At 52.7% G+C, this 25,158-nt stretch overlaps 2 protein-coding genes across 3 annotated transcripts in view; one reads left to right on the top strand and one right to left on the bottom strand.

Moving 5' to 3' along the window:
- The window catches only part of gabpa (GA binding protein transcription factor subunit alpha), a 67,770-nt gene extending 55,532 nt beyond the window's left edge, over positions 1-12,238 (bottom strand). The window contains 2 exon segments of the mRNA XM_072513146.1: positions 904-970; positions 12,145-12,238. The gene's annotated coding sequence lies outside the window, so the exon portion shown is untranslated.
- Positions 12,239-12,283: 45 nt separating this feature from the next.
- On the top strand, positions 12,284-23,343 carry atp5pf (ATP synthase peripheral stalk subunit F6). 2 transcript variants are annotated; one of them, XM_072513145.1, is made up of 4 exons: positions 12,284-12,441; positions 14,819-15,019; positions 22,284-22,408; positions 23,230-23,343. In XM_072513145.1, the coding sequence occupies exons 2-4, from the start codon at positions 14,850-14,852 to the stop codon at positions 23,256-23,258; spliced, it is 324 nt and encodes a 107-aa protein (XP_072369246.1). In that variant the 5' UTR covers positions 12,284-12,441; positions 14,819-14,849; the 3' UTR covers positions 23,259-23,343. The 2 variants fall into 2 exon arrangements, with proteins under 2 accessions (XP_072369246.1, XP_072369245.1); XM_072513144.1 differs by lacking the exon at positions 12,284-12,441 and adding an exon at positions 12,466-12,608.
- The last annotated feature ends 1,815 nt before the right edge of the window (positions 23,344-25,158 follow it).

The raw sequence follows: 25,158 nt of genomic DNA, 5'->3' as shown, positions 1-25,158 counted from the left end.
GACAGAAATCAGGAGCCAAGAAATGATTTGTCCATAGATGACTATAATTTTCTTGAACTCAGCATTTTCCTCACTAAATATGCTGTCCTGTGCACAAGATGACAAACTTGAAATATTATTTGTTCAACTGTTTGGAATTACAGATATCCAACTTTTATGTCAGATACCATTGTATTTCTAATGATACTTTTATATTTCACTGTGTTACCAACAGTAGACTTGATTTAGGCAACAATATGGCAACATCAATCGGCTGCTGCTGTCCCAAGTGATATGCAGAGCCCCTCCAGAACATGCAGGGTGTGGCGCAACAGGTTTACACTTTATCTGACTATATGTTGGGCCCACTTCTACAAGTGCTCCTTTTGACATCTGCCCTCTAGCCATTGAGAAAAGATCACCAGAAACATGAAAACGCGAGAGCAGGTCTGTTTAAGCTCGTCACAAACGTCCCAAAGTCACCACAAGCAAAAACTCAACCCTTATCAGAACACCTGAGAAAATATGTATTACAGAACTACTGGAGTACAGATAATTCTGTATCATAAAGGGACCAACAGGTTTATCCTGCTTTGTAAGTGGTACAAACTGGAAGAATTATTGAAGCCAGGGCTGCCATCTAGACCCGAGGAGGCAGAATAACAAGAGCAAGTGATTTATTAGCACTTAGCAAAAATCGGATTTTAGCTCTAGCACAGGCGCTTTGATGCAATGCTGTAGCACTTGGGCAGAAAATCAAGCTATGCAAGTTAAATGCAGAACTTTATAGAATTTGATACCCTCATAAATCACCTGCTCCAGTAATAAGATACCTATAATCGTATGCACGGAGCATAAACAAATTTCACAAATTCCATTATAAAGGCAAAGGTTACACAACAGAATCCTGTATAGTTGACTTACAATGTCAAGCTGGGGCTTTGATCTGTCCAGTTCTGAAAAGGGTTGGAGAATGGGTCCAGTATCGCTTCTAGAAAATAAAAAGTCAGACAAATTCAAGCATCATATCAACAACTTTCATTCATAGTGTTTTTAATGCAATAAAACAACTCCATTGCCAAGGGAAACTTGATTAAATTACTCAATTTTCAAATCCATGTTCAAATATAAAAACATCGCAAGCCTGTCATGCAAGTTAATTTGTTTACTTCAAATATTCTTTCAGTCTAACCTAAAAATTTATACACGTCACTCTCGCATTTCATGCTCATGGGTTGCTGTGCACATGATCACTTTTGGTGGATGGCTGCTTCTTTGGCTAATTCATCTCAGACGGACTAAACAGCGCAGGACATGCTGCAAAGCTAAATGTCAACTTAGCAACCTATTGCATTGGGATATAAACTGCAAAGTTCAAAGGCAAGCCAGCAACTGAAGACTGGAAACTATTACCTGGTGAAGTACAGGGCCACTTGGAAACATTACATGAGGACCCTGGGCCAGGAGGACCATATAGAAACAACCAGGAACTCAAATTTCACATAGAATGTTCCATTTATACATGATGCCACAGGGAGACTGGCAATGGTGCAATGAAAAGTAAATTTTAAAAATCTTTAAATTAGAAAAGGATTTTCTCCCGGCAGCACTGATACCCTGTAGACTGCAAGCTCTATCTCGTTTTGAAAATTAAAAACCGCCTCAAATGGAGGAAATAGCTGCAAGTTGGACACTGGCTGCAAATTGGTTCCACATTGGCTTTAAACTTCCCTGGATAACCACAGACTTCATCAACTTCCTTCATGACCAAGAGAAATGTAGCCAGCACACCAAGTCATTTTTATAAATCACTATTTGGATATGGCCTCGCTCATTCCTTGTTGCCCTGAGGGGATGGTGATACAACTGAGCAGGGTGCAAGGCTGCTTCAGAGGGCAATTAAAATCACATTGCAGCACATAAATTGTAAATAATAACCATTTCAGTCATCTCCTGCAGTGCAAAAATGTAAACGTCAATAAAAATATTTTTTAAACAAATCACTATATATATATTTTTATATATATTATTCTGTTCTGGGGCCGTATGCTATGCCCCTTCCCGATTTCTCTCACAATCAGAATACCTAGTGCAGAAGGAGGCCATTCAGCCCATCAGGTCTGCACCGACACTCTGAAAGAACACTCTACGAAGGCCCGCTTCCCTACTCTATCCCGGCAAACATGTAAGGCCTACCTAACCTGCACATCATTGGACTGTGGGAGGAAACCGGAGCACCCAGAAAAAACCCATGCAGGCATGGGGAGAAAGTGCAAACTTCACAGTCACTCAAATTGAATCCGGACCCAGGACCCCGGCACTGTAAGGCAGCAGTGCTAACCACTGCGCCACCGTGGCACCCGGCAATTCAGCAGCATGTAACTATATCTAAAGTGACAGGATATAGCTCATGTTTTGATTTCAATTTCTAGTACCCACACCACTTCGCTTTTGTACTACATAGATCGTGCCAGCTCACAATAACATGATGTGCTGCAAACATTCAAAACAAATCTAGCAAGAACACAGACACAACTTCCTGTGCCACATCGAAATGCAGCGCTACAGTACATTAGCGCAAGGTGCAACATCCACACCCAAAAATCAAATCACTACAGAACTGCGTTCAACTACTGCTGCACAAGAACCCATATTAACAAATGGAGGTTTTAACTATCTTTATAAATCGGGAAAGTTTAAATGATCAAACTAAACAACTGGTACAAGTCCTGACCCGAAAACATTTACCTGTCACAGTTTCTGGAGACAGTTAATTCTACTTCAACATAACATGCTCCCACTATACAGAGATAGGAACATTATTAAAGCACTGACTCAGGTTGGGTGACTGATGCTGTCAGTAACTCATGCTCGCTGCACTCCCACACACAGGAAACATGTTGGGGCAGGGTGGTCAAAACATGCCTCAGACAGTGTTACTGTAAAGCACACTTCTGGCTTCTGTTTCGAAGGAGGGACTTTTCTGCCACTCACTTGCTGTTATGACTAACTAAAAGGAATTACACAATTTTAAATATACGATTTCACTTTATTTAATTTTGCTCTCCAATGAAGGGGAATACATATGGATGGTTTGTACTGGGGACTCCGCTGGAGCTGTTTTTGAACTGATCATTCTTTCTCACCTTGCTGAATCGTACCAGCATAAGAAAGCTACAAACACAAAGCCAGTTCTCCCTTATTTTTAACTTGAGGAAATAGTAAAAAAGTGGGACTTTTCACATAGCCGGGAAATCACTGTCACATAGAGAGGAAGTGGGGTAGAATTAGAGACATGCCAAACACCGGAACATTCAAAGCACTCCTAAGGCGAAGAGAGGTACGTGGTTGATATGGGAAGACAAATACTTACATTTACATAGGTGTTTTTCAGGACCACATTTCATTTCAAAGTTCTACACAGCCAATGATGTACTTTAGAACCATAGTGACCATTGTAATGTAGGAAAGTCAGCAATCAGTTTGAGCACAATAAACTCCTACAAACACAAAGTGATAATGAGCAGCTAATCTGCTTTGATGTTAAGGATAAATATTAGCCAGGACAATGGGGGGAATTCCCTTCTTTTCTTCGAAATAGTGCACTATCTTTTAGATCTACCTGAGGGGACAGATGTGGTCTCTGTGTAATGTCGCATCTGAAACAAATCACTTCTAAGGTTGCTGCATTCCCTCAGTACTGTACTGGAGTGCCTGCCTAGATTTGTATGTTCCAGTCTCTGGAGTTGGACTTGAATCCGAAACGTTCTGACTCAGATGACAGCGCTACCCGCCGAGCTACGGCTGAGACTTACAAGGGCGGTGGGGAAAAAAGACATGTGGCAGAATATCTGAATATCAAGTTATTTTATGAAAGGAAATCAGGCGGCCTTGAAGGAAGTGAGGCGGAGTTTGTGCCATATTTGTGGGTAATTGTCATAGACACTTCATGGCATCAGGAGCTATTTGGAGAGGAGATTGGGTTCCTGCAGATCCCTTTTTCCATTCACACCCCTTGGGGGGGCGGGGAGGGCTTTGTGAAATAAGAGCAGGGACAGAACACTGGCGGCACTCTACGCTAAAGTTCTTCCCTCCTATTCCCTTTAATGCTCAGCGCCATGTCCTGCATTCTCAGTACTTTGTGAAACGTGGACAAAGTAAAGTTGGAAGCTCAGCAACTTCCAACTTTGCCGTTTTCTGGGGAGCTCACGGATGGACAAAAATCACAAATGCAACAGTCCTTTCAAAGGCAAATCTCCCAAAGATATAGCCAGCAGAGGTGGGCCAGTGTGTGCCACCAGGATGATCAGTGGCTAAAGCAATTAGCAACAGGCACGAACAAACCCACAATAGCACCTGATCACCACTTCATATGTAGCATGAGGCAGAACCTGCATCTCACAGATGGGTCTCTTGAGCCATCAGCAAAGGTGCACCACATGAAGCGACCCCCTCCCCAGTGGGTTTTTTGCATGTCCATCATTTTTGGTAGGGGGAAGGATTCTGATGGTGAACAGGTGAAGCAATACAGCTGCACAGGTATCCAAGGCCTCCTTCTCACTGACACCTGACCTCAACTATATACATTTGAATGTAGATATACAAAAACACATTATTCTCACCCAAAGTCTGGTCCATTTCACCTTCTAGCAGGCGTAACGGAAATCTCAAGGTCAAACTCTGACTGGGAATCCACTGTCCAAAGGAGCTGACTAATTGCTGTCCATCTGAGGGAGGCTCAGTCCAGCCTCAGGCCAGGATCCAAACCTGTAACTTGTATTCTGTAATGGCTCAGTGTCACACCAGGTACTGCATTGACCCAAGGTCTCAGGAGAATTTTAAAACTGATTTTTAGAGAGAAAGTTTCATTTATACCCACCCCAGAGTGTTTCTGAACTTCTCTGCGGAATGGCCAAGCTCTGATTTTCAGGTTATGTCTCCTTGTCCTAGAATTCCCCACGGAGCAGAAAAAGCTTCTCTCCTTTTACCGATAAATTCCTTTCAAAAATCATATAAACCACATTCAAATCAGCCCATAACCTTCCATATTCCAATCTTGCATGTTGCCAAAGACCTATTCAAAAAGTGATGTCTAGAAGTGTCTGTGGAGAACAGATCTTTGCCCTCTTGTTCCCAGGTTTGAACTAGGGCTTCCAAGTTCCTTTGTGCTTCTGATTTCCCATGTCTATTTCTATTTAGAAAATACTCCAGATGTGGTCTCACCAACACCCTATACAATTGCAACAACATTTCTCTACTTTTATACTCCAGTCCTTTTGCAATAAACACTAAAATGCAATTTGTCTTCTTAATTACATTCTGTACCTGCATACGATTTTCTGCGATTCATGAACAAAGACACCCAGATCCCTCTGCCCAGACGCATTTCGAATCTGCTTTCCATTTAGATAATAATTTGCCGTTCTATCTTTTCAGACAAAGTGGATAACCTCACACTTATCCACATTAAACTCCACTTGCCAAATTTTGGTCCATTCCCCTAGCATTTCTATATCTGTCTATCTCCTCTTTTTTGCCTCCTTTCCCACCTATTTTAGTATTATCCACAAATTTTGCTATGTTACACTCTGTCCCTGCCTGCAGATCATTTCTATAGATTGTAAACAGTTGAGATCCGAGGACTGAACCCTGTGGCACCCTTGGATTGCATAGGACTTTAATGAGACCACACCGGCAAGACTATGGGCAGTTTTGATCTCTGCCTTTACGGAAGGATGTCCATACATTGGAGGCAGTACAACAGGCCGAGTAAATTAGGTCCATATTCTCTGGAGTTTAGAAGAACGAGGGGTGATCTCATTGTAACGTACTAAATTCTAATGGAATTTGACAGGGCAGACATGGAGGTTTGTGCCCCAGGCTGGGCACCCTGTGCACAGAGGCACAGGGTTGATTAATTAGGACTGGAACGTGGAGCAATTATTTCACTGAAAGGGTCGTGAATCTCTGGAATTCTCTACCCCAGAAAGCTGCGGGTGTTCCATCATCGAATACATTTAAGGCTGGGATCGACAGGATTTTGGTCTCAGGGAATCAAGGAATATGGAGAACAGATGGGAACGTGGAACTGAAGTCTAAGATCAGTTATGATGGTATTGGATAGCGCAGCAGGCTCAATGGGCGGTGTGGTCGACTCCTGCTCTTATTTATGTTCTTGCGTTAACAGTTTCTGCTCACCACATGCATTTTCTGCTTTATAAATCTACAGAATTTAATTAAGGTTGGCAAAGCCGAAGCATTTGGATGTTTTTTGAATTTACGATTTAATTTGATGTGGGCGTCACTGCCAAGGGGCCAGCAGCTGCTGCTCTATCTTAATTGCCCTTGGACGGAGTGACTTGCAAGGCCATTCCAGAGGGCAGTTGAGAGTATACCAGAGGACTGTGGATCTGGAGCCACATGTAGGCCAGATCACGCAAGGACGGTAGATTTTCTTCATTAAAAGGATATTAATGAACCAGATAAGTTATGACAATCAATGATGCTTTCATTTCCAGATTTTTATTAATTGAATTTAAATTTCACCAGCTGCTGTGGTGGGATCTGAATCAATGTGTCCAGAATATTATCCTGGGCCTCTGGATTGCTGGTCCAGTGACCATACTACTCTGTCGTAGGATGCCCCCAAAGTGTGCATGAGCCGAACGGATTCCTAACCTGGGTCAGGGCCACTCTACCATCTGAACAGTACCTTTGGTCATGGAAGTGTTAACAATGTCAATGATGCTTCGAGTTCCATTACTGAGCCAGACTGTTTATGGCCTGCACATTATCAAGGACCTAGCTGGCTCAAAAACCAGACTATCAAATCACCCATAGAGGCCTGAGCTAGTTCAGACCATCAGAGCCAGCTACACCATTCTTAACCCATGACAAGTGTAGGTTTGATCAGCTGTGAGATGCACATCAAATTCAGGAACCTCTGTCAAATGGCTTAGGTCCCATCACAATTCACAAGAACTTTAGAATCCCTACAGTGCAGAAGGAGGCTATTCGGCACATCAAGTCTGCAGCCAACTCGACCCACTTCCCACACCCTACCCCTTCAACCCCATCACCTAACCTGCACATCGTTGGACTGTGGGAGGAAACCAGAGGACCCGGAGGAAACCCATGCAGACACGGGGAGAATAAACAAATTCCACACACGCAGACAGTCACCCAAGGTTGGAATCAAACCCAGATCTCTGATGCTGTTAGGCAGCAGTGCTAACCAATGTGCCCCCGTGCACTGATCACTGCATGAACACACACACCACACCTGGTCTATCAGCAGTTCCACAGTTGGAGGCGAACTTCAGCAACATCGATTTGTTGCTTTGCAACAAAGTCATGCAGGCACCAAACCCTAGCCACACAAACATGTTAGCTCAAATCTCTTCTCCCGAGAATGCTTTCCAACAATAATCTTTTGAGTCTCAGAAATTCCTCTTTAGTTATGTGGAGCCGATGACATGCTAACCATGTTGATGCTTAAGAGATTCAGGTACAATGTCCTGTCTTCTCCTTCGGCAGTCCCTCGTGATAGAGAATGATTTGCCTCTACTCCGGCTCAATGGGTTCCGAGAGGATTGTTAAGTCCAATGTGCGACATGCGGATACTGCCACAAGTGGGTACATGAAGGGTTGGGCAGTTGAGTTGTTTGGAGATTTGTGCGCTCCCTCTCTGAGTTCCCGATGCAGTCTCTCGATGCCTCTCAGTGCATTCCTGAATGAGCCTTCTCAATTGTAGTCACAAGCTAGGGTCGCTCATGGGTCAACGGGAATGTTTGGCCTTTTCAGCAAAGCTTGGAGTACATCCCTAAAGCCTTTTCTCTCTCTCCTCATGGGAGTCTCCTGTCACAACGGAATTCTGAATGTCCTACACCAGACTTACCCAAGCAGAGAAACACCCACAGTAAGGCTAATCCCTCCTGGATGTGCAGCAACAGGCAGGCAGAACTCTTTCTACATTGCCCTTTTATTTCAGCCACAATGCATCTCTCCATTCAATCTTGAATTAAATCTGCTTCGATTGAGATGTTCCAAGTTTATTCCTTTCTTGAAGGTGCTATCACTTCCTGAGAAATGGTACTACTGGTGCTAGGGGACCTTCTACACTTCACCAAAGTAACTATCCTTCATGCGACAAGTTGCTCTGTAGTCTAATCCAGTCAAGTCCAACATCTCCACACTCAATGTTTGCATTGCACAGCATACCTTCAGAGTGAGCAAATAGATAGCAGGAATCCTGGGACATTTAGCCCTAAATTTGGATGAGAGCTGAAGCCAATTGTGGCTTCAGCCGTTGGTTTCGTTATATGGCTAAGCAACAGGATTGTTTTTCATTTTTCTATCAAAACTGTCAATTGGGTGCCTTAGCTCTGAACAAAGTACAGCAAGTAGCACCAGTTCAGCTACCCCACCCCCTTCGTGATTCATTCAAACATTTAAATAAAAATTATCTACAAGGAGCTTCAGGCTTAGACACACTGGCTACAATAGGGTGGCATAGTGACACGCACTGCTGCCTCACAACTCCAGGATCCCGGGTTCAATTCCGGCCTCGGGCGACAGTCTGTGCGGAGTCTGCACGTTCTCGCCGTGTGTGCGTGGGTTTCCTCCGGGTGCTCCGGTGTCCTCCCACAGTCCAAAGATATGCAGGTTAGGTGGATTGTCCCTTGGTGTCCAAAAGGTTAGGTGGGGTTACTGTGTTACGGGGATAGAGTAGAGACATGGGCTTAAATAGGGTGCTCTTTCCAAAGGCCGGTGCAGACTCAATGGGCCGAATGGCCTCATTCTGCACTGTAAATTTTATGATTCTATGAATATCACATGACTGTGTACGACACACTGTAATGAACCCAGGAACTGCTCGTCATCACAAATCAGTCCAAGGACTACTCTCCCCTTGCAGACAGACATTGGGATACAGGAGGGGGGGGGGGGAGAAAGGCCGACATCTGGACAGGCACGGAGCTCCAGGAAGGGGGGGGGGGGGGGGGAGAGGAAGAGGGGGTCGGAGGAGAGAAAATGACCATCTCCCTGTCCAGACAGACACCATGCACCAGGAGGGGGACAGTCTCCCCGCGGACAAACAGCAAGTACTGGGAGGGGGACAGTCTCCCATTCTAAACAGAAACTGTGTCCAGGAGAAGGGGGGCTGTGGCCTCGTCCAGACAGACACCTAGTCTGGAGAAGGGGGACAGCCACCCAGTCCAGACAGAAACTGAGTCCAGGGAAGGGGACAGTCTCCCTGTCTAGACAGACACCGAGCTCCGGGGAGAGGGACAGTCTCCTTGTCTAGACAGAAACTGAGCCCTGGGGAGAGGGACAGTCTCCCCGTCGACACAGACACCGAGCCTGGGAAGAGGGACAGTCTCCCAGTCTAGACAGACAGCAAGCCCCAGGGAGAGGGACAGTATCCCGGTCTAGACAGATATCAAGTCCGGGGAGAGGGACAGTCTCCAGGTCTAGACAGACACCGGGTGTCGGGGAGAGGGACAGTCTCCCGGTCTAGACAGACATCGATCTCCGGGAAGAGGGACAGTCTCCCCGTCTAACAGACATTGAGCTCCAGGAAGAGGGACAGTCTCCCCGTCTAGACAGACACCGAGCTCCGGGGAGAGGGACAGTCTCCCCATCTAGACAGACCGCGAGCCCCGGGAAGAGGGACAGTCTCCCAGTCTAGACAGACAGCGAGCCCCGGGAAGAGGGACAGTCACCCAGTCGAGACAGACACTGAGCCCTGGGGAGAGGGACAGTAACCCAGTCTAGACAGACACCGTGCCACAGGCAGAGGGACAGTCTCCCAGACTAGACAGACACCGAGCCCCTGGGAGAGGGACAGTCTCCCCATCTAGACAGACATCGAGCTCCGGGAAGAGGGACAGTCTCCCCATTCTAGAGACACCGATTCCCTGGGGAAGACAGTTTCCTCGTCTAGACAGACAGCAAGCCATGGGGCGAGGGCAGTCTCCCCATCTAGGCTGACAACGAGCCCGGGGAGAGGGACAGTCTCCCCGTCTAGACAGACAGCGAGGCCAGGAGGGGGACAGTTTCCCTGTCTAGACAGACAGCTAGCCCCGAGGAGTGGAACAGTCTCTGTGTTTAGACAGACACTGAGCCCCGGGGAAGTGGACAGTTTCCTCGTCTAGACAGGCAGCAAACTCTGGGAAGGGGGACAATCTCAAGGTCTACACAGACACGGAGCCCCGGGGAGAGGGACAGTCCCCAGTCTAGATAGACACCGAGATGCAGGGAGAGAGACAGTCTCTCCCAGCACGGTAGCATTGTGGATAGCACAATTGCTTCACAGCTCCAGGGTCCCAGGTTCGATTCGGGCTTGGGTCACTGTCTGTGCGGAGTCTGCACATCCTCCCTGTGTGTGCGTGGGTTTCCTCCCACAGTCCAAAGATGTGCAGGTTAGGTGGATTGGCCATGATAAATTGCCCTTAGTGTCGGGTGGGGTTACTGGGTTACGGGGATAGGGTGGAGGTGTTAACCTTGGGTAGGGTGATCTTTACAAGAGCCGGTGCAGACTCGATGTGCCGAATGGCCTCCTTCTTCACTGTAAATTTTATGAATTCAATGATAGAGTGACACCAAGCCCCGGGGAGAGAGACAGTTTCCCCGTCTAGACAGACACTGAGCCCTAGGGAGAGGGACAGTCTTCCCATCTAGACAGACAGCGAGCCCTGGGGAGGGGGGGGATTGTCTCCCCATCTAGACAGACACCGAGCCCGAGGGACAGTGTCCTCATCTAGACAGACAGCGAGTCCCGGGGAGGGGGGACAGTCTCCCGGTCTAGACAGACACAGAGCCCCAAGGAGAGGGACAGTCTCCCCATCTAGACAGGCACCGAGCCCCGGGGAGGGGGTGGGAGAGTCTCCCGGTCCAGACACTGAGGCCCAGGGAGACAGACAGTGGGGCCCCGGAAGAGGGACAGTCTCCCGGTCTAGACAAGGCAGCGAAACCCAGGGAGAGGGACAGTCTCCCCGTCTAGAGAGGCACCAAGCCCTGGGGAGGGGGTGGGAGACAGTCTCCCGGTCCAGACACTGAGCCCCGGGGAGACAGACACTGAGCCCCGGGGAGACAGACACTGAGCCCCGGGGAGACAGACACTGAGCCCCGGGGAGACAGACACTGAGCCCCGGGGAGACAGACACTGAGCCCCGGGGAGACAGACACTGAGCCCCGGGGAGACAGACACTGAGCCCCGGGGAGACAGACACTGAGCCCCGGGGAGACAGACACTGAGCCCCGGGGAGACAGACACTGAGCCCCGGGGAGACAGACACTGAGCCCCGGGGAGACAGACACTGAGCCCCGGGGAGACAGACACTGAGCCCCGGGGAGACAGACACTGAGCCCCGGGGAGACAGACACTGAGCCCCGGGGAGACAGACACTGAGCCCCGGGGAGACAGACACTGAGCCCCGGGGAGACAGACACTGAGCCCCGGGGAGACAGACACTGAGCCCCGGGGAGACAGACACTGAGCCCCGGGGAGACAGACACTGAGCCCCGGGGAGACAGACACTGAGCCCCGGGGAGACAGACACTGAGCCCCGGGGAGACAGACACTGAGCCCCGGGGAGACAGACACTGAGCCCCGGGGAGACAGACACTGAGCCCCGGGGAGACAGACACTGAGCCCCGGGGAGACAGACACTGAGCCCCGGGGAGACAGACACTGAGCCCCGGGGAGACAGACACTGAGCCCCGGGGAGACAGACACTGAGCCCCGGGGAGACAGACACTGAGCCCCGGGGAGACAGACACTGAGCCCCGGGGAGACAGACACTGAGCCCCGGGGAGACAGACACTGAGCCCCGGGGAGACAGACACTGAGCCCCGGGGAGACAGACACTGAGCCCCGGGGAGACAGACACTGAGCCCCGGGGAGACAGACACTGAGCCCCGGGGAGACAGACACTGAGCCCCGGGGAGACAGACACTGAGCCCCGGGGAGACAGACACTGAGCCCCGGGGAGACAGACACTGAGCCCCGGGGAGACAGACACTGAGCCCCGGGGAGACAGACACTGAGCCCCGGGGAGACAGACACTGAGCCCCGGGGAGACAGACACTGAGCCCCGGGAAGGGGACAGTCTCCGGGTCTAGGCAGACACTGAGCGGCGGGGCGAAGCCTCTTTCACTCACCTCTCTCTCTCGCCGCCGGGAATTTTATTCCTGATTTTTCTTGCGCCAGCCCGCTCGCGACAACCGGAAGCCCATCCTCCACTTCCGGTGCCAGGAGGTCACTCCCGGGGGTTAACCTCCAACCGTCAATTGACAAATCAATCGATTATTGATAATCAATCGATTATCAATGAGTCTCAACATTCCCGGTATCAAAGCAGCAGGCCGGATACATTTTTAAAAGAAAATTAATGGTTTGACCCTTTTGACCGGTGGGAGAACACTTCCGGTTCACTGTCGCTGCGCCGTTAAGCTGCGGTAATTTTCGGAATCGCCGTGGGCGGGGGTTTCGCTCGGGGGGTCTGGGGAAGTGGGGGGGAGGGTCTCTGGCGGGTCTCCTGCAGTTTTCTCAGTTTGAACTCCGGGTTATTTATTCCTCTCAGCTCCGTCTCCCCTGATCCTTTGCGGCGGTCGGTGAGGACAAGGTGAGAGCGGCTCGCGGAGAGAGAGAGAAAATGTATACCCCCCCTCCCCCCCCCTGGAGAGCCCGGGACCCCCCCTCCCCCCCTGGAGAGCCCGGGACCCCCCCTCCCCCCCCTGGAGAGCCCGGGACCCCCCCTCCCCCCCCCTGGAGAGCCCGGACCCCCCCTCCCCCCCCTGGAGAGCCCGGGACCCCCCCTCCCCCCCCCCTGGAGAGCCCGGGACCCCCCTCCCCCCCCTGGAGAGCCCGGGACCCCCCTCCCCCCCCTGGAGAGCCCGGGACCCCCCCCTCCCCCCCCTGGAGAGCCCGGGACCCCCCCTCCCCCCCCTGGAGAGCCCGGGACCCCCCCTCCCCCCCCTGGAGAGCCCGGGACCCCCCCCTCCCCCCCCTGGAGAGCCCGGGACCCCCCCTCCCCCCCCCCTGGAGAGCCCGGACCCCCCCTCCCCCCCCCCTGGAGAGCCCGGGACCCCCCCTCCCCCCCCCCTGGAGAGCCCGGGACCCCCCCTCCCCCCCCCCCTGGAGAGCCCGGGACCCCCCTCCCCCCCCCCCTGGAGAGCCCGGGACCCCCCCTCCCCCCCCCGGAGAGCCCGGGACCCCCCCTCCCCCCCCCTGGAGAGCCCGGGACCCCCCCTCCCCCCCCTGGAGAGCCCGGGACCCCCCCCCCCGGAGTGCCCGGGGACCCCCCCCCCCCGGAGAGCCCGGGGACCCCCCCCCCGGAGAGCACGGGACCCCCCCCCTCAAGGAGAGCCCGGGACCCTCTCTCTCTCTCTTTCCCCCCCCCCCCTCCCGGAGAGCCCGGGGCTCTTCCCCCCCCCCCCCCGAGAGCCCGAGACCGCCCCCCCCCCCCCCGTCCCAGAGGGCAGAGAGCACTTGGAGCTGAGCCTGGTGCAGCACTACAGATTATGTGGGTGGGTGGGTGGGTTGGGGAATAGGGCACTGGGTTTTGGGGCTCATCCCCGTAACCCCACCTAACCTGCACATCTTTGGACTGTGGGAGGAAACCGGAGCACCCGGAGGAAACCCACGCACACACGGGGAGAACGTGCAGACTCCGCACACACACACACACCCACCCAAGGCCGGGATTGAACCCGGGTCCCTGGCGCTGTGAGGCAGCCGTGCTAGAGTTCCCAGGAGGAGGTTGAGATGGATCATCCCCTTGGAACCTCCGACTGAAGATTGTTGTAAATGTTTCAGCCTTGTCATTCCAAAGATGTGCAGGTTAGGTGGATTGACCATTCTAAATTGCCATTAGTGTCCAAAACGGTTAGGTGGGGTTACTGGGTTACAGGGATAAAGGGAACAGGGTGGAGGCGTGGGCTTAAGTAGGGTGCTCTTTCCAAGGGCCAGTGCAGACGCGATGGACTGAATGGCCTCCCTCTGCACTATAAATTCTATGATTCACAATTGAACTTGGCAGGACTGCAGAGCTTTGATCTTGTCCTTTAGTTGTGACTTTGTCACATGCCATTTGACATTGCCAATACTCCTGTGTGTCAGGTTGACACACCATTTTTAGATATGCTTGGTGCCTCTATCCTGCATTGTTCATTGATCCAAGGTTGATCCCCAGCCTAATGGCAAAGTGAGGGACGTGCCAGATCATGAGGTTACTGATTCTGGTTTAATACAATTCTGCTGCTGGTGGTCCACAGCACCTCATGGATGCCCAATTTCGAGCTGCTAGATCTGTTCTGAATCAGCATGGTGGTCGTGCCACACATCACAATGGAGAGTATCTTCACTGTGAAGATGGGAATTCACCTCCTCAAGGGTCACTTCTGCCAGTACTGTCTTGGAACAAATGCACCTGTGACAGGTAGATTGGTGAGGAATAGGTTTTCCCCTCCTTTTGGTTTCCTCTTGCCTACTGCGGGTCCAATTTGTGGATACGTCCTTTAGGACTCAGCCAGCTCAAACCATAGTTGTGTTACCACATAACCATTGAAGTACCCCCCACCACCACCTTGAGTCTATGCCCTTAGTACCCTCTGTGCTTCCTCCAAGTGATATTCAACATGTAAGAGTACTGATTCATCAGCTGAGGAAAGGTGCTAGGTGGTAATCAGCAGGAGCTGATCTTGCTTGGTGCTACAATTGATTTTGCTCTCTTTTATATGGGGAGAAAAGGAAGGCGATTTGCAGATTTTGCAGCTGGGTGAATGCTCGTCTGTCTTTGAGGTTTTATGTCCCATGTTATTTTGTTTTCCACAGTGTTAGCTTTGCCCTGTTTAACCAGGCTACCATGATCCTGCAATGCTTGTTCCGGTTTTCCAACATGTTGCGATCTTCCCTTTCTGTTGAGCTCCGGCGAAACATCGGGTTCACGGCGGTGATGTTTAATAAGACCAAGAGCCTCGACCCGATCCAAAAGCTCTTCATCGATAAGATCCGTGACTACGACACTAAGAGCCAGTAAGTGATCAAAAACAAAAAAGAACGCATTTATACTGTACGTTTTGTGACCTTGGGTAAAGTCAAAGCATTTTGCAGCTGAGGAAGTACTTTTGAAAGTTATAATCTCAGTTATTATAACTGGACAGGAAGGGGATTGGAAGAATGGGGGACCTGTTCATTGACAGGACGTTTGCGAGCCTAGGGGCACTGGAGGAGAAGTTCGAGTTACCCCCCGGGAAATGCCTTTAGATATATGCAGGTGAGGGCTTTTGTGAGGCGACAGGTGAGGGAATTCCCGTTGCTCCCGGCACAAGAAGTTCAAGATAGGGTGATCTCGGGTGTATGGGTCGGGGAGGGCAAGGTGTCGGAAATACACAGGAGTTGAAAGAAGAGGGGGAAGCGCTGGTAGAAGAGTTGAAGGGTAAATGGGAGGAGGAGCTGGGGGAGGAGATCGAGGAAGGTCTGTGGGCTGATGCCCTAGGTAGGGTTAATTCCTCCTCGTGTGCCAGGCTCAGCCTGATACAATTTAAGGTGGTCCACAGAGCGCACTTGACGGGGGCGAGGTTGAGTAGGTTCTTTGGGGTAGAGGACAGATGTGGAAGGTGCTCAGGGAGCCCGGCGAATCATGTCCATATGTTTTGGTCATGCCCGGCACTGGAGGGGTTCTGGAGAGGAGTAGCGGGAGGAATATATATGGTGGTGAAAGTCTGGGTCAAGCCAAGCTGGGGGCTAGCAATATTTGGAGTAGTGGACGAACCGGGAGTGCAGGAGGCGAAAGAGGCCGGCATTCTGGCCTTTGCGTCCCTAGTAGCCTGGCGAAGGATCTTGCTAATGTGGAAGGAGGCGAAGCCCCCCAGCCTGGAGGCCTGGATAAATGATATGGCTGGGTTCATAAAGTTGGAGAGGATTAAGTTCGCCTTGAGAGGGTCTGCGCGGGGGTTTTACAGGTGGTGGCAACCATTCCTAGACTATCTCGCGGAGTGTTAGAGGAAGGTCGGTCAGCAGCAGCAGCAACCTTTGGGGGGGGGGGGGGGGACTGCCTGGGAGGGTGGATGAGCAAGAGATAACATGAAGGGTTGGGGAAACTGGCACGTACGGGTGAGGGCCAGTGTACAAAGCTGTGTAAATATATCATTTTGCCATGTATATATCTTGCTCTGTGCGATTTCTCTTTTTTTTTGTTACGGGGGGGGGGGGGGGTTATTGTTTGTAAGGGAGAAAAATTGTGTTAAAAAACTTTAATAAATATTAAAAAAAAAAAAAATAACTGGACAGGAAGATCCCAGAATGGAATGCTGGCTCAAGAGACCAAAATATCGTTTGCATTTTTTCGGAAATGTGGAGGAACAGAATCAGGACCGCAAATTAGTTCTAACAACAAGGAAAATTAAGCATTGATTAAATATGCAAAGTTAGATTCCAGTACAATATTCCTTTACTCCCCCCCCCCCCCCCCCCGCCCCTTAGCTTAGCTTTGTAAATCGCACACGTTTTAAGGTTTTTATGGATTACAAATATATCTAGGGCTACAATGGATGGACTCAGTAACACAAAAGTCCATTCTTAAATATACAAAGAACAAAGAAAAGTACAGCACAGGAACAGGGCCTTTGGCCCTCCAAGCCTTCGCTGACAATGCTGCCTGTCTAACCTAAAATCTTCTACACTTCCGGGGTCCGTATCCCTCTATTCCCATCCTATTCATGTATTTGTCAAGATGCCCCTTAAACGTCACTATCATCCCTGCTTCTACCACAGATTGGCTGTGGTCAAGTACACACTGCTCTGAACCAAAGTGAGTGTCTGTGGATTTCTCCTCTGAACTACGCCCCAGATGATTGTTACATGAGCATTTCTAAATTACACTTCCAAAAGGACTCGCTTTAAAGTCTACTTTCACAACAATGCTTTCCATCAGCGGGTTGCGTTCCAAAATCCACTCCAGGTTTTCAAAATTGCTCTTTCAACCAAAGCTTCCACTCCACTTTTAACAACGAACCCAGTATCCAGGTTTTACACTTTCCTCTGCGGGATTTCTTTGTCTTGATACTGTACAACCTGTTCACGATTGCTTTAGAACATACAGTGCAGGAGGAGGCCATTCGGCCCATCGAGTATGCACCGACCCACTTAAGCCCTCACTTCCACCCTATCGCTGTAACCCAATAATCGCTCCTAACCCTTTTTTTGGACACTTATCATGGCCAATCCACCTAACCTGCATATCTTTGGACTGTGGGAGGAAACCAGAGCACCAGGAGGAAACCCACGCAGACACTGGGAGAACGTGCACACTCCGCACAGTGACCCAGCGGGAAATTTGCAGCGCCCTTGTCCTGTCCAGTTGCATTCTCATGGCAGAGTAGAGAGATGTTCACTCCTTGGTGACCTATCTTCAATGGCAAACAAATTCAACTCAACTCAAAAGCCTTTGCACCTTAAAAGGGCCTCCAGTTGCTAAGCAACACCTGCTACTTCCGCCAATTGTTATTTATTGTTCACGCCATAGCCCTCTCTAATAGAAACACACTTGGAACTTGACCAACCACCACATTTACATGAATCTAACTATAGGTTTTCTCTTCTTTATGCAGAAACATTAAATTAAACCCATTTAGAACTATTCCTAATTTCTAATGTTTACCAATATAAATCCCTTAAAACTACCCTATTATTATTATTGTGTTCCTAATACTTGGTATTTTGGAAAATGGAGCAGCTGATTTATGTACAGCAAGCTTCTGCACACAGCAGTGTGATCATGACCAGATCACGTCTCTCCATGTTGTTGCTTGAGGGATGAATACTGGGTAGGATAGAACTCACCTTTGAAACGGCACAATGGAATCTTTTGTATCCACCTGGGGGGATAGGCGGGCCCTCAGTTTAGGGTCTGACTGCTTGAGCGAACATAAAGATCCCATCAAGCTACTTGAAATCTGAACCCCCCCCCCCAGCTCTGATACAGAGGTGAGAGTGCTACCAATTGAGCCACGGCTGACGTTGCAAGTGCTATTTAAATGTAGGTGCATTATGGGTGCTGTGCAGTCTGTCTCAGAAGATGGGAATGAGAATATTGCTTGTGTTTTCACCCCCTAAGGAAGTGCATTGAAGCCACTTGTAGTGCTGCTTCTGGTGCCTAAGGGCAGGTTAACTATTTCAACACAATGCAGCATTGTGTTCACTCCCAAAGGATGATGCCATGCATTTAAAGCTTCCCTGTTTTGAAGTTCTGTTTAAGGTAATTCAACCAGTGTTGCTCTAACGCAGTGTTCTTCAAACTTTTTTTCCGGGGACTCATTTTTCCCACGCCGGCCGACCTGCGCGACCCACGCCGGCCGACCTGCGCGACCCACGCCGGCCGACCTGCGCGACCCACGCCGGCCGACCTGCGCGACCCACGCCGGCCGACCTGCGCGACCCACGCCGGCCGACCTGCGCGACCCACGCCGGCCGACCTGCGCGACCCACGCCGGCCGACCTGCGCGACCCACGCCGGCCGACCTGCGCGACCCACGCCGGCCGACCTGCGCGACCCACGCCGGCCGACCTGCGCGACCCACGCCGGCCGACCTGCGCGACCCACGCCGGCCGACCTGCGCGACCCACGCCGGCCGACCTGCGCGACCCACGCCGGCCGACCTGCGCGACCCACGCCGGCCGACCTGCGCGACCCACGCCGGCCGACCTGCGCGACCCACGCCGGCCGACCTGCGCGACCCACGCCGGCCGACCTGCGCGACCCACGCCGGCCGACCTGCGCGACCCACGCCGGCCGACCTGCGCGACCCACGCCGGCCGACCTGCGCGACCCACGCCGGCCGACCTGCGCGACCCACGCCGGCCGACCTGCGCGACCCACGCCGGCCGACCTGCGCGACCCACGCCGGCCGACCTGCGCGACCCACGCCGGCCGACCTGCGCGACCCACGCCGGCCGACCTGCGCGACCCACGCCGGCCGACCTGCGCGACCCACGCCGGCCGACCTGCGCGACCCACGCCGGCCGACCTGCGCGACCCACGCCGGCCGACCTGCGCGACCCACGCCGGCCGACCTGCGCGACCCACGCCGGCCGACCTGCGCGACCCACGCCGGCCGACCTGCGCGACCCACGCCGGCCGACCTGCGCGACCCACGCCGGCCGACCTGCGCGACCCACGCCGGCCGACCTGCGCGACCCACGCCGGCCGACCTGCGCGACCCACGCCGGCCGACCTGCGCGACCCACGCCGGCCGACCTGCGCGACCCACGCCGGCCGACCTGCGCGACCCACGCCGGCCGACCTGCGCGACCCACGCCGGCCGACCTGCGCGACCCACGCCGGCCGACCTGCGCGACCCACGCCGGCCGACCTGCGCGACCCACGCCGGCCGACCTGCGCGACCCACGCCGGCCGACCTGCGCGACCCACGCCGGCCGACCTGCGCGACCCACGCCGGCCGACCTGCGCGACCCACGCCGGCCGACCTGCGCGACCCACGCCGGCCGACCTGCGCGACCCACGCCGGCCGACCTGCGCGACCCACGCCGGCCGACCTGCGCGACCCACGCCGGCCGACCTGCGCGACCCACGCCGGCCGACCTGCGCGACCCACGCCGGCCGACCTGCGCGACCCACGCCGGCCGACCTGCGCGACCCACGCCGGCCGACCTGCGCGACCCACGCCGGCCGACCTGCGCGACCCACGCCGGCCGACCTGCGCGACCCACGCCGGCCGACCTGCGCGACCCACGCCGGCCGACCTGCGCGACCCACGCCGGCCGACCTGCGCGACCCACGCCGGCCGACCTGCGCGACCCACGCCGGCCGACCTGCGCGACCCACGCCGGCCGACCTGCGCGACCCACGCCGGCCGACCTGCGCGACCCACGCCGGCCGACCTGCGCGACCCACGCCGGCCGACCTGCGCGACCCACGCCGGCCGACCTGCGCGACCCACGCCGGCCGACCTGCGCGACCCACGCCGGCCGACCTGCGCGACCCACGCCGGCCGACCTGCGCGACCCACGCCGGCCGACCTGCGCGACCCACGCCGGCCGACCTGCGCGACCCACGCCGGCCGACCTGCGCGACCCACGCCGGCCGACCTGCGCGACCCACGCCGGCCGACCTGCGCGACCCACGCCGGCCGACCTGCGCGACCCACGCCGGCCGACCTGCGCGACCCACGCCGGCCGACCTGCGCGACCCACGCCGGCCGACCTGCGCGACCCACGCCGGCCGACCTGCGCGACCCACGCCGGCCGACCTGCGCGACCCACGCCGGCCGACCTGCGCGACCCACGCCGGCCGACCTGCGCGACCCACGCCGGCCGACCTGCGCGACCCACGCCGGCCGACCTGCGCGACCCACGCCGGCCGACCTGCGCGACCCACGCCGGCCGACCTGCGCGACCCACGCCGGCCGACCTGCGCGACCCACGCCGGCCGACCTGCGCGACCCACGCCGGCCGACCTGCGCGACCCACGCCGGCCGACCTGCGCGACCCACGCCGGCCGACCTGCGCGACCCACGCCGGCCGACCTGCGCGACCCACGCCGGCCGACCTGCGCGACCCACGCCGGCCGACCTGCGCGACCCACGCCGGCCGACCTGCGCGACCCACGCCGGCCGACCTGCGCGACCCACGCCGGCCGACCTGCGCGACCCACGCCGGCCGACCTGCGCGACCCACGCCGGCCGACCTGCGCGACCCACGCCGGCCGACCTGCGCGACCCACGCCGGCCGACCTGCGCGACCCACGCCGGCCGACCTGCGCGACCCACGCCGGCCGACCTGCGCGACCCACGCCGGCCGACCTGCGCGACCCACGCCGGCCGACCTGCGCGACCCACGCCGGCCGACCTGCGCGACCCACGCCGGCCGACCTGCGCGACCCACGCCGGCCGACCTGCGCGACCCACGCCGGCCGACCTGCGCGACCCACGCCGGCCGACCTGCGCGACCCACGCCGGCCGACCTGCGCGACCCACGCCGGCCGACCTGCGCGACCCACGCCGGCCGACCTGCGCGACCCACGCCGGCCGACCTGCGCGACCCACGCCGGCCGACCTGCGCGACCCACGCCGGCCGACCTGCGCGACCCACCATTTTCTCTTACCTTGTTTGCTGCTGACAAAAATGGGCGAAATGGTTTGGGTCCCTTTGGCCCTCGTATACGCTCCTCCAATGGAATTTGTTGGATGAAGGTGAAGCCTTCCGGTGTCGGAAAGTATGGAGTCTCCATCTGTCCAAAGTTCAGCATTTTTTTTCCTGTAAAACTTTATCAAATAAAACCCCCCTGAACTTGTAAAAAAAAAAAATGAATAAAATAAATGAATAAAGCCCCCCCCCCCCCCCCGCCGAACTTGTAAAACAAAAGGCTGCGACTGTTTAATTTAAAACAAAAAGCGGCCGCACTGCGCATGCGTGCCCGATCATCGGTGCGCATGCGAATAGTTTTGGTGGCCGCATTTGTTTTTACATATTCGCGACCATTTTGAAGGCCGCTTGCAGCCGGTGTTATTAACAGCCGGCTGTTGTGCGCAGATTTGTGCGATCGGGAGCGCCACGACGGACGGCTCCGCGACCCTCCCGACACCCGCCTGCAGGTCGCGCCCCGAGTTTGACAATGCCTGCTCTAGCGTCCTGGAGATCTGCCCACTTGTTTTTGTGAAGACAATGAGCTGTAGACTACATCTAATTTCTATTCGGCCAGCGGCTAGGGAGGAGAAAAACAAAGGAATCTGGAATTTTTTCATTTTTCCATTGAAACCCAAGTGAAAACACAGACCATTCCGACAGCACTAAAGCTGAGAAGCAGGTGAGGAAATGAGAAATTGAGAAGGAATGGTAAGGTAACCTTAAATTTGGTCTCCAAGAGGAAGAAGACTGCTTCGATTGGATTCGAGAATAATGTGGAATAATGTCTTAATCTGATCCAGGATTTGATCAATAAGACTCAGTTTTTCACTGTACAAGCACATAAGCAGTTTGAGGGAGGTACGGTTATCCTCTGTTGAGGGGTTGTGGAAAATAATTACTTCCTGTAGGAAATAGTAAAGTGAGTCACAAGGAGGTATATGATTAACATATAAATTTTGTATATTATATGATTAATTTATATGTTAGTTGGGGTGGGGGATTGAGTTGAATGCATGCCAATACAGAGCCAGAGGTGCTGCGTTAACTTAGTTCAGTAATGATACTGGCCGAATTGCTTTGACTCTGAATTGGTCACAGTGGGGAGGTATTTGACATAAGTCTTTGTATTTTCCTCCTTTCCCTATCAAAACAGGAAAACGGGTGGTCCTGTTGACGCTGGTCCAGAATACAAGAAAAACGTGGATGAGGAGATTGTCAAACTGCAGCGCGTCTATGGGGGAGGAGACCTCGCTAAATTCCCAGATTTTAAATTTGAGGGTAAGTTCTTATGAGTGCAAACCGTAAGCGAAGGAATCTTTTAAAAATGTGGCTCTGTGCTCCCTGGCGGGTTTGAGCATTTTACTACAATGCCAACGGCAATGGAGGTTCCAAATATTGAGCAGTGCCGTGTAATGTGAAATTACATCGTGGCTTTGTAAAATATTTAACTTGCTAATTTCACAGCAATTACAGGTTGTGTGCTGTTTCGAGGTGGCCTCTTTGGTGTCGAACAATCAGGATATGATTTGTATAACTTGTCTTAACTTTAAACGCAATTAGAGTAGAAAAGCATCTCTGCTATGATAGGTCTGAGAAACACAGAGTAGTAGGCGCACAGGGCCTGGGATATCGGACTCCAGTGAAGGAGTGGGTTTGGAACAATCATGCAGTGCATTAAAGGTTAAAAACGTAGGACGGCACAGTGGTTAGCACTGCTGCCTCACGGCATTGAGGACCCGGGTTCAATCCCGGCCTCGGCTCACTGTCTGTGAAATGAAAATGAAATGAAAATTGCTTGTCACAAGTAGGCTTCAAATGAAGTTACTGTGAAAAGCGCATAGTCGCCACATTCCGGCGCCTGTTCGGGGAGGCTGGTATGGGAGACTGTGTGGAGTTTTCGCATTCTCCCCATGTCTGCGTGGGTCTCACCCCCACAACTCAAAGATGTGCAGGGTAGGTGGATTGGCCACGCTAAATTGCCTCTTAATTGGAACAAAAATAACTGGGTACTCTAAATCTATATTTTAAAAATAATTTAAAAAATTAAAGGTTAAAAACTTGCATTTAAAATAAAATGTATTTTTTTGTTTGTTATTCAGAGCCAAAATTTGATGAAGTCAGCAAATGATTACGTTCAGAAAGGAAAGGACTGTCCGTTCTCCGTGCATCGTCCGATTGTAAAGTTAGAATTTAATAAATTCCATTGAATTAAAGTACCTCTTTTTGATGTATTGATTACGTACCTGTGGACTGGATGGGTCGGTACCAAACGTGCATCCTACACAAGTGTCTGCATGGGTTAAGTCGGTTTTACTGCCCATCAGTTCCTGCCCACCTCTGCAATCCTCCTCACCACCTCAGTCCTCCTCGGACTCTTCTTTGTTGCCCTCTGACTGAGGTACCAATTGACGTGGCAGACGAAGAAACTCTTACACAGGATATTTCATACAACTGAATCTTTATTACGGTTTCAAACACTAGATAAATACTAAACTGCTCTTTATTCTACTGGTTGAAGTACTGATTACTTGTTACAATGAACCACAAGACTCATGGCTCATCAAAACAGTTGGACTCAAACACTTTTTAAAAAATAAAGTTTTTCTTTTGTGCACAACAAAGATAAACTTGAACCAATCTGTACACACCAGTTACAATTTACAAAAGCCTCACATTTGAGTTAGCCTCCTAGCTCCTACTTCCCCGAAACCCCCTCCCCTTGTTAAAGGGCGTGTTTTCTTTATTCACTGGTTGTTCAATCCTGTACATAGTGGGGTAGTATAACGATACATAGGTTACACTGGTAGTTCTTATTTAGTTGCCTGTATTTACAAACGTATGGCGGGTGGGGGGTGCCCCTATGCATGGGGTGTGTTCAACTTGTGTGCCTCCCTATTTTGTACCCCTCTCCCGTTTTGTTGGTCTCTGTGCTGGGGGAATGGGTACTGCAACCGGTGTCAGTGGACTTGAAGCTGATGACTCACAACATCAAGGCGAATGTGATGGATGGCCTGTGCACCGAATAGTTTTAGTTGGTTCACATGACACCAATTCAGTCTTTCCAGAGTCCAGCAGGATTTTGTATCCTGACGGACCAGCTTTGCCTATTATGGAATGTGGCCGTAATAATAATCTTTATTGTCACAAGTAGGCTTACATTAACACTGCAATGAAGTTACCGTGAAAAGCCCCTAGTCGCCTGTTCGGATACATGGAGGGGGAATTCCCAAACTACCTAACAGCACATCTTTTGGGACTTGTCAGAGGAAACCGGAGCACCCAGAGGAAACCCACACAGACACGGGGAGAATATGCAGACTCCGCACAGACAGTGATCCAAGCCGGGAATCGATCGTGAGACCCTGGCACTGTGAAGCAACAGTGCCATTCACTGTGCTACCGTGCCGCCCATAACATCTAGAGGACAAAACGTTCCTGGCTTATAAACCTGGAGCATGACTTTCTGTCCAATGTCATTTTCGATGGGCCTCACTTTGCCACCGAAACAGACTTCTGCACTTTTCTTTGTCCTGTTTTAACAGCAGCGGCCATTTGTGCACACGATCCAATGATTGTTGCATGGATTTCTCGTGACTGTGAGCTGTTAGTTCAGATTCTGAGAGGTCGAATCCCAGGAGGGCTTCAATTCCACTCCAGGATGTCCTGCCATCAGGACATGTGGGGCAAAACCTCTTGAGTTTGATACAGTGTTACATGCCAGCATACTTGATACTGCGTGGGAATCCCCACCCGGTAAACAACAGTTGCACCGATATATCAGCTGGTGTCTTCGCGTATTTATTCTCGTGGCGAATCCATTGATCCATTTGCTAAAGGTGTCAGTGATAACCAGGATACATTGATATCCCCCCTTGTAATGTGGCAAGGGCCTACAAAATCTATCTCTAGGTTTCTCCAGGGTCCATTTACTGGTCTTGTGTCTGAGCTCTTTGTTGGCATAATGATCTGGATTATTTTGGGCACACACTAGACAATTGTCCACGTTCTATTACCCTGGATGAATGCAC

Source organism: Scyliorhinus torazame, chromosome 8 (genome assembly GCF_047496885.1).
Source record: "Scyliorhinus torazame isolate Kashiwa2021f chromosome 8, sScyTor2.1, whole genome shotgun sequence".
NCBI lineage: Eukaryota > Metazoa > Chordata > Chondrichthyes > Carcharhiniformes > Scyliorhinidae > Scyliorhinus > Scyliorhinus torazame.
The sequence above is the reverse complement of the archived record's forward strand: the minus strand, read 5'-3'. Positions and strand labels throughout refer to the sequence as shown.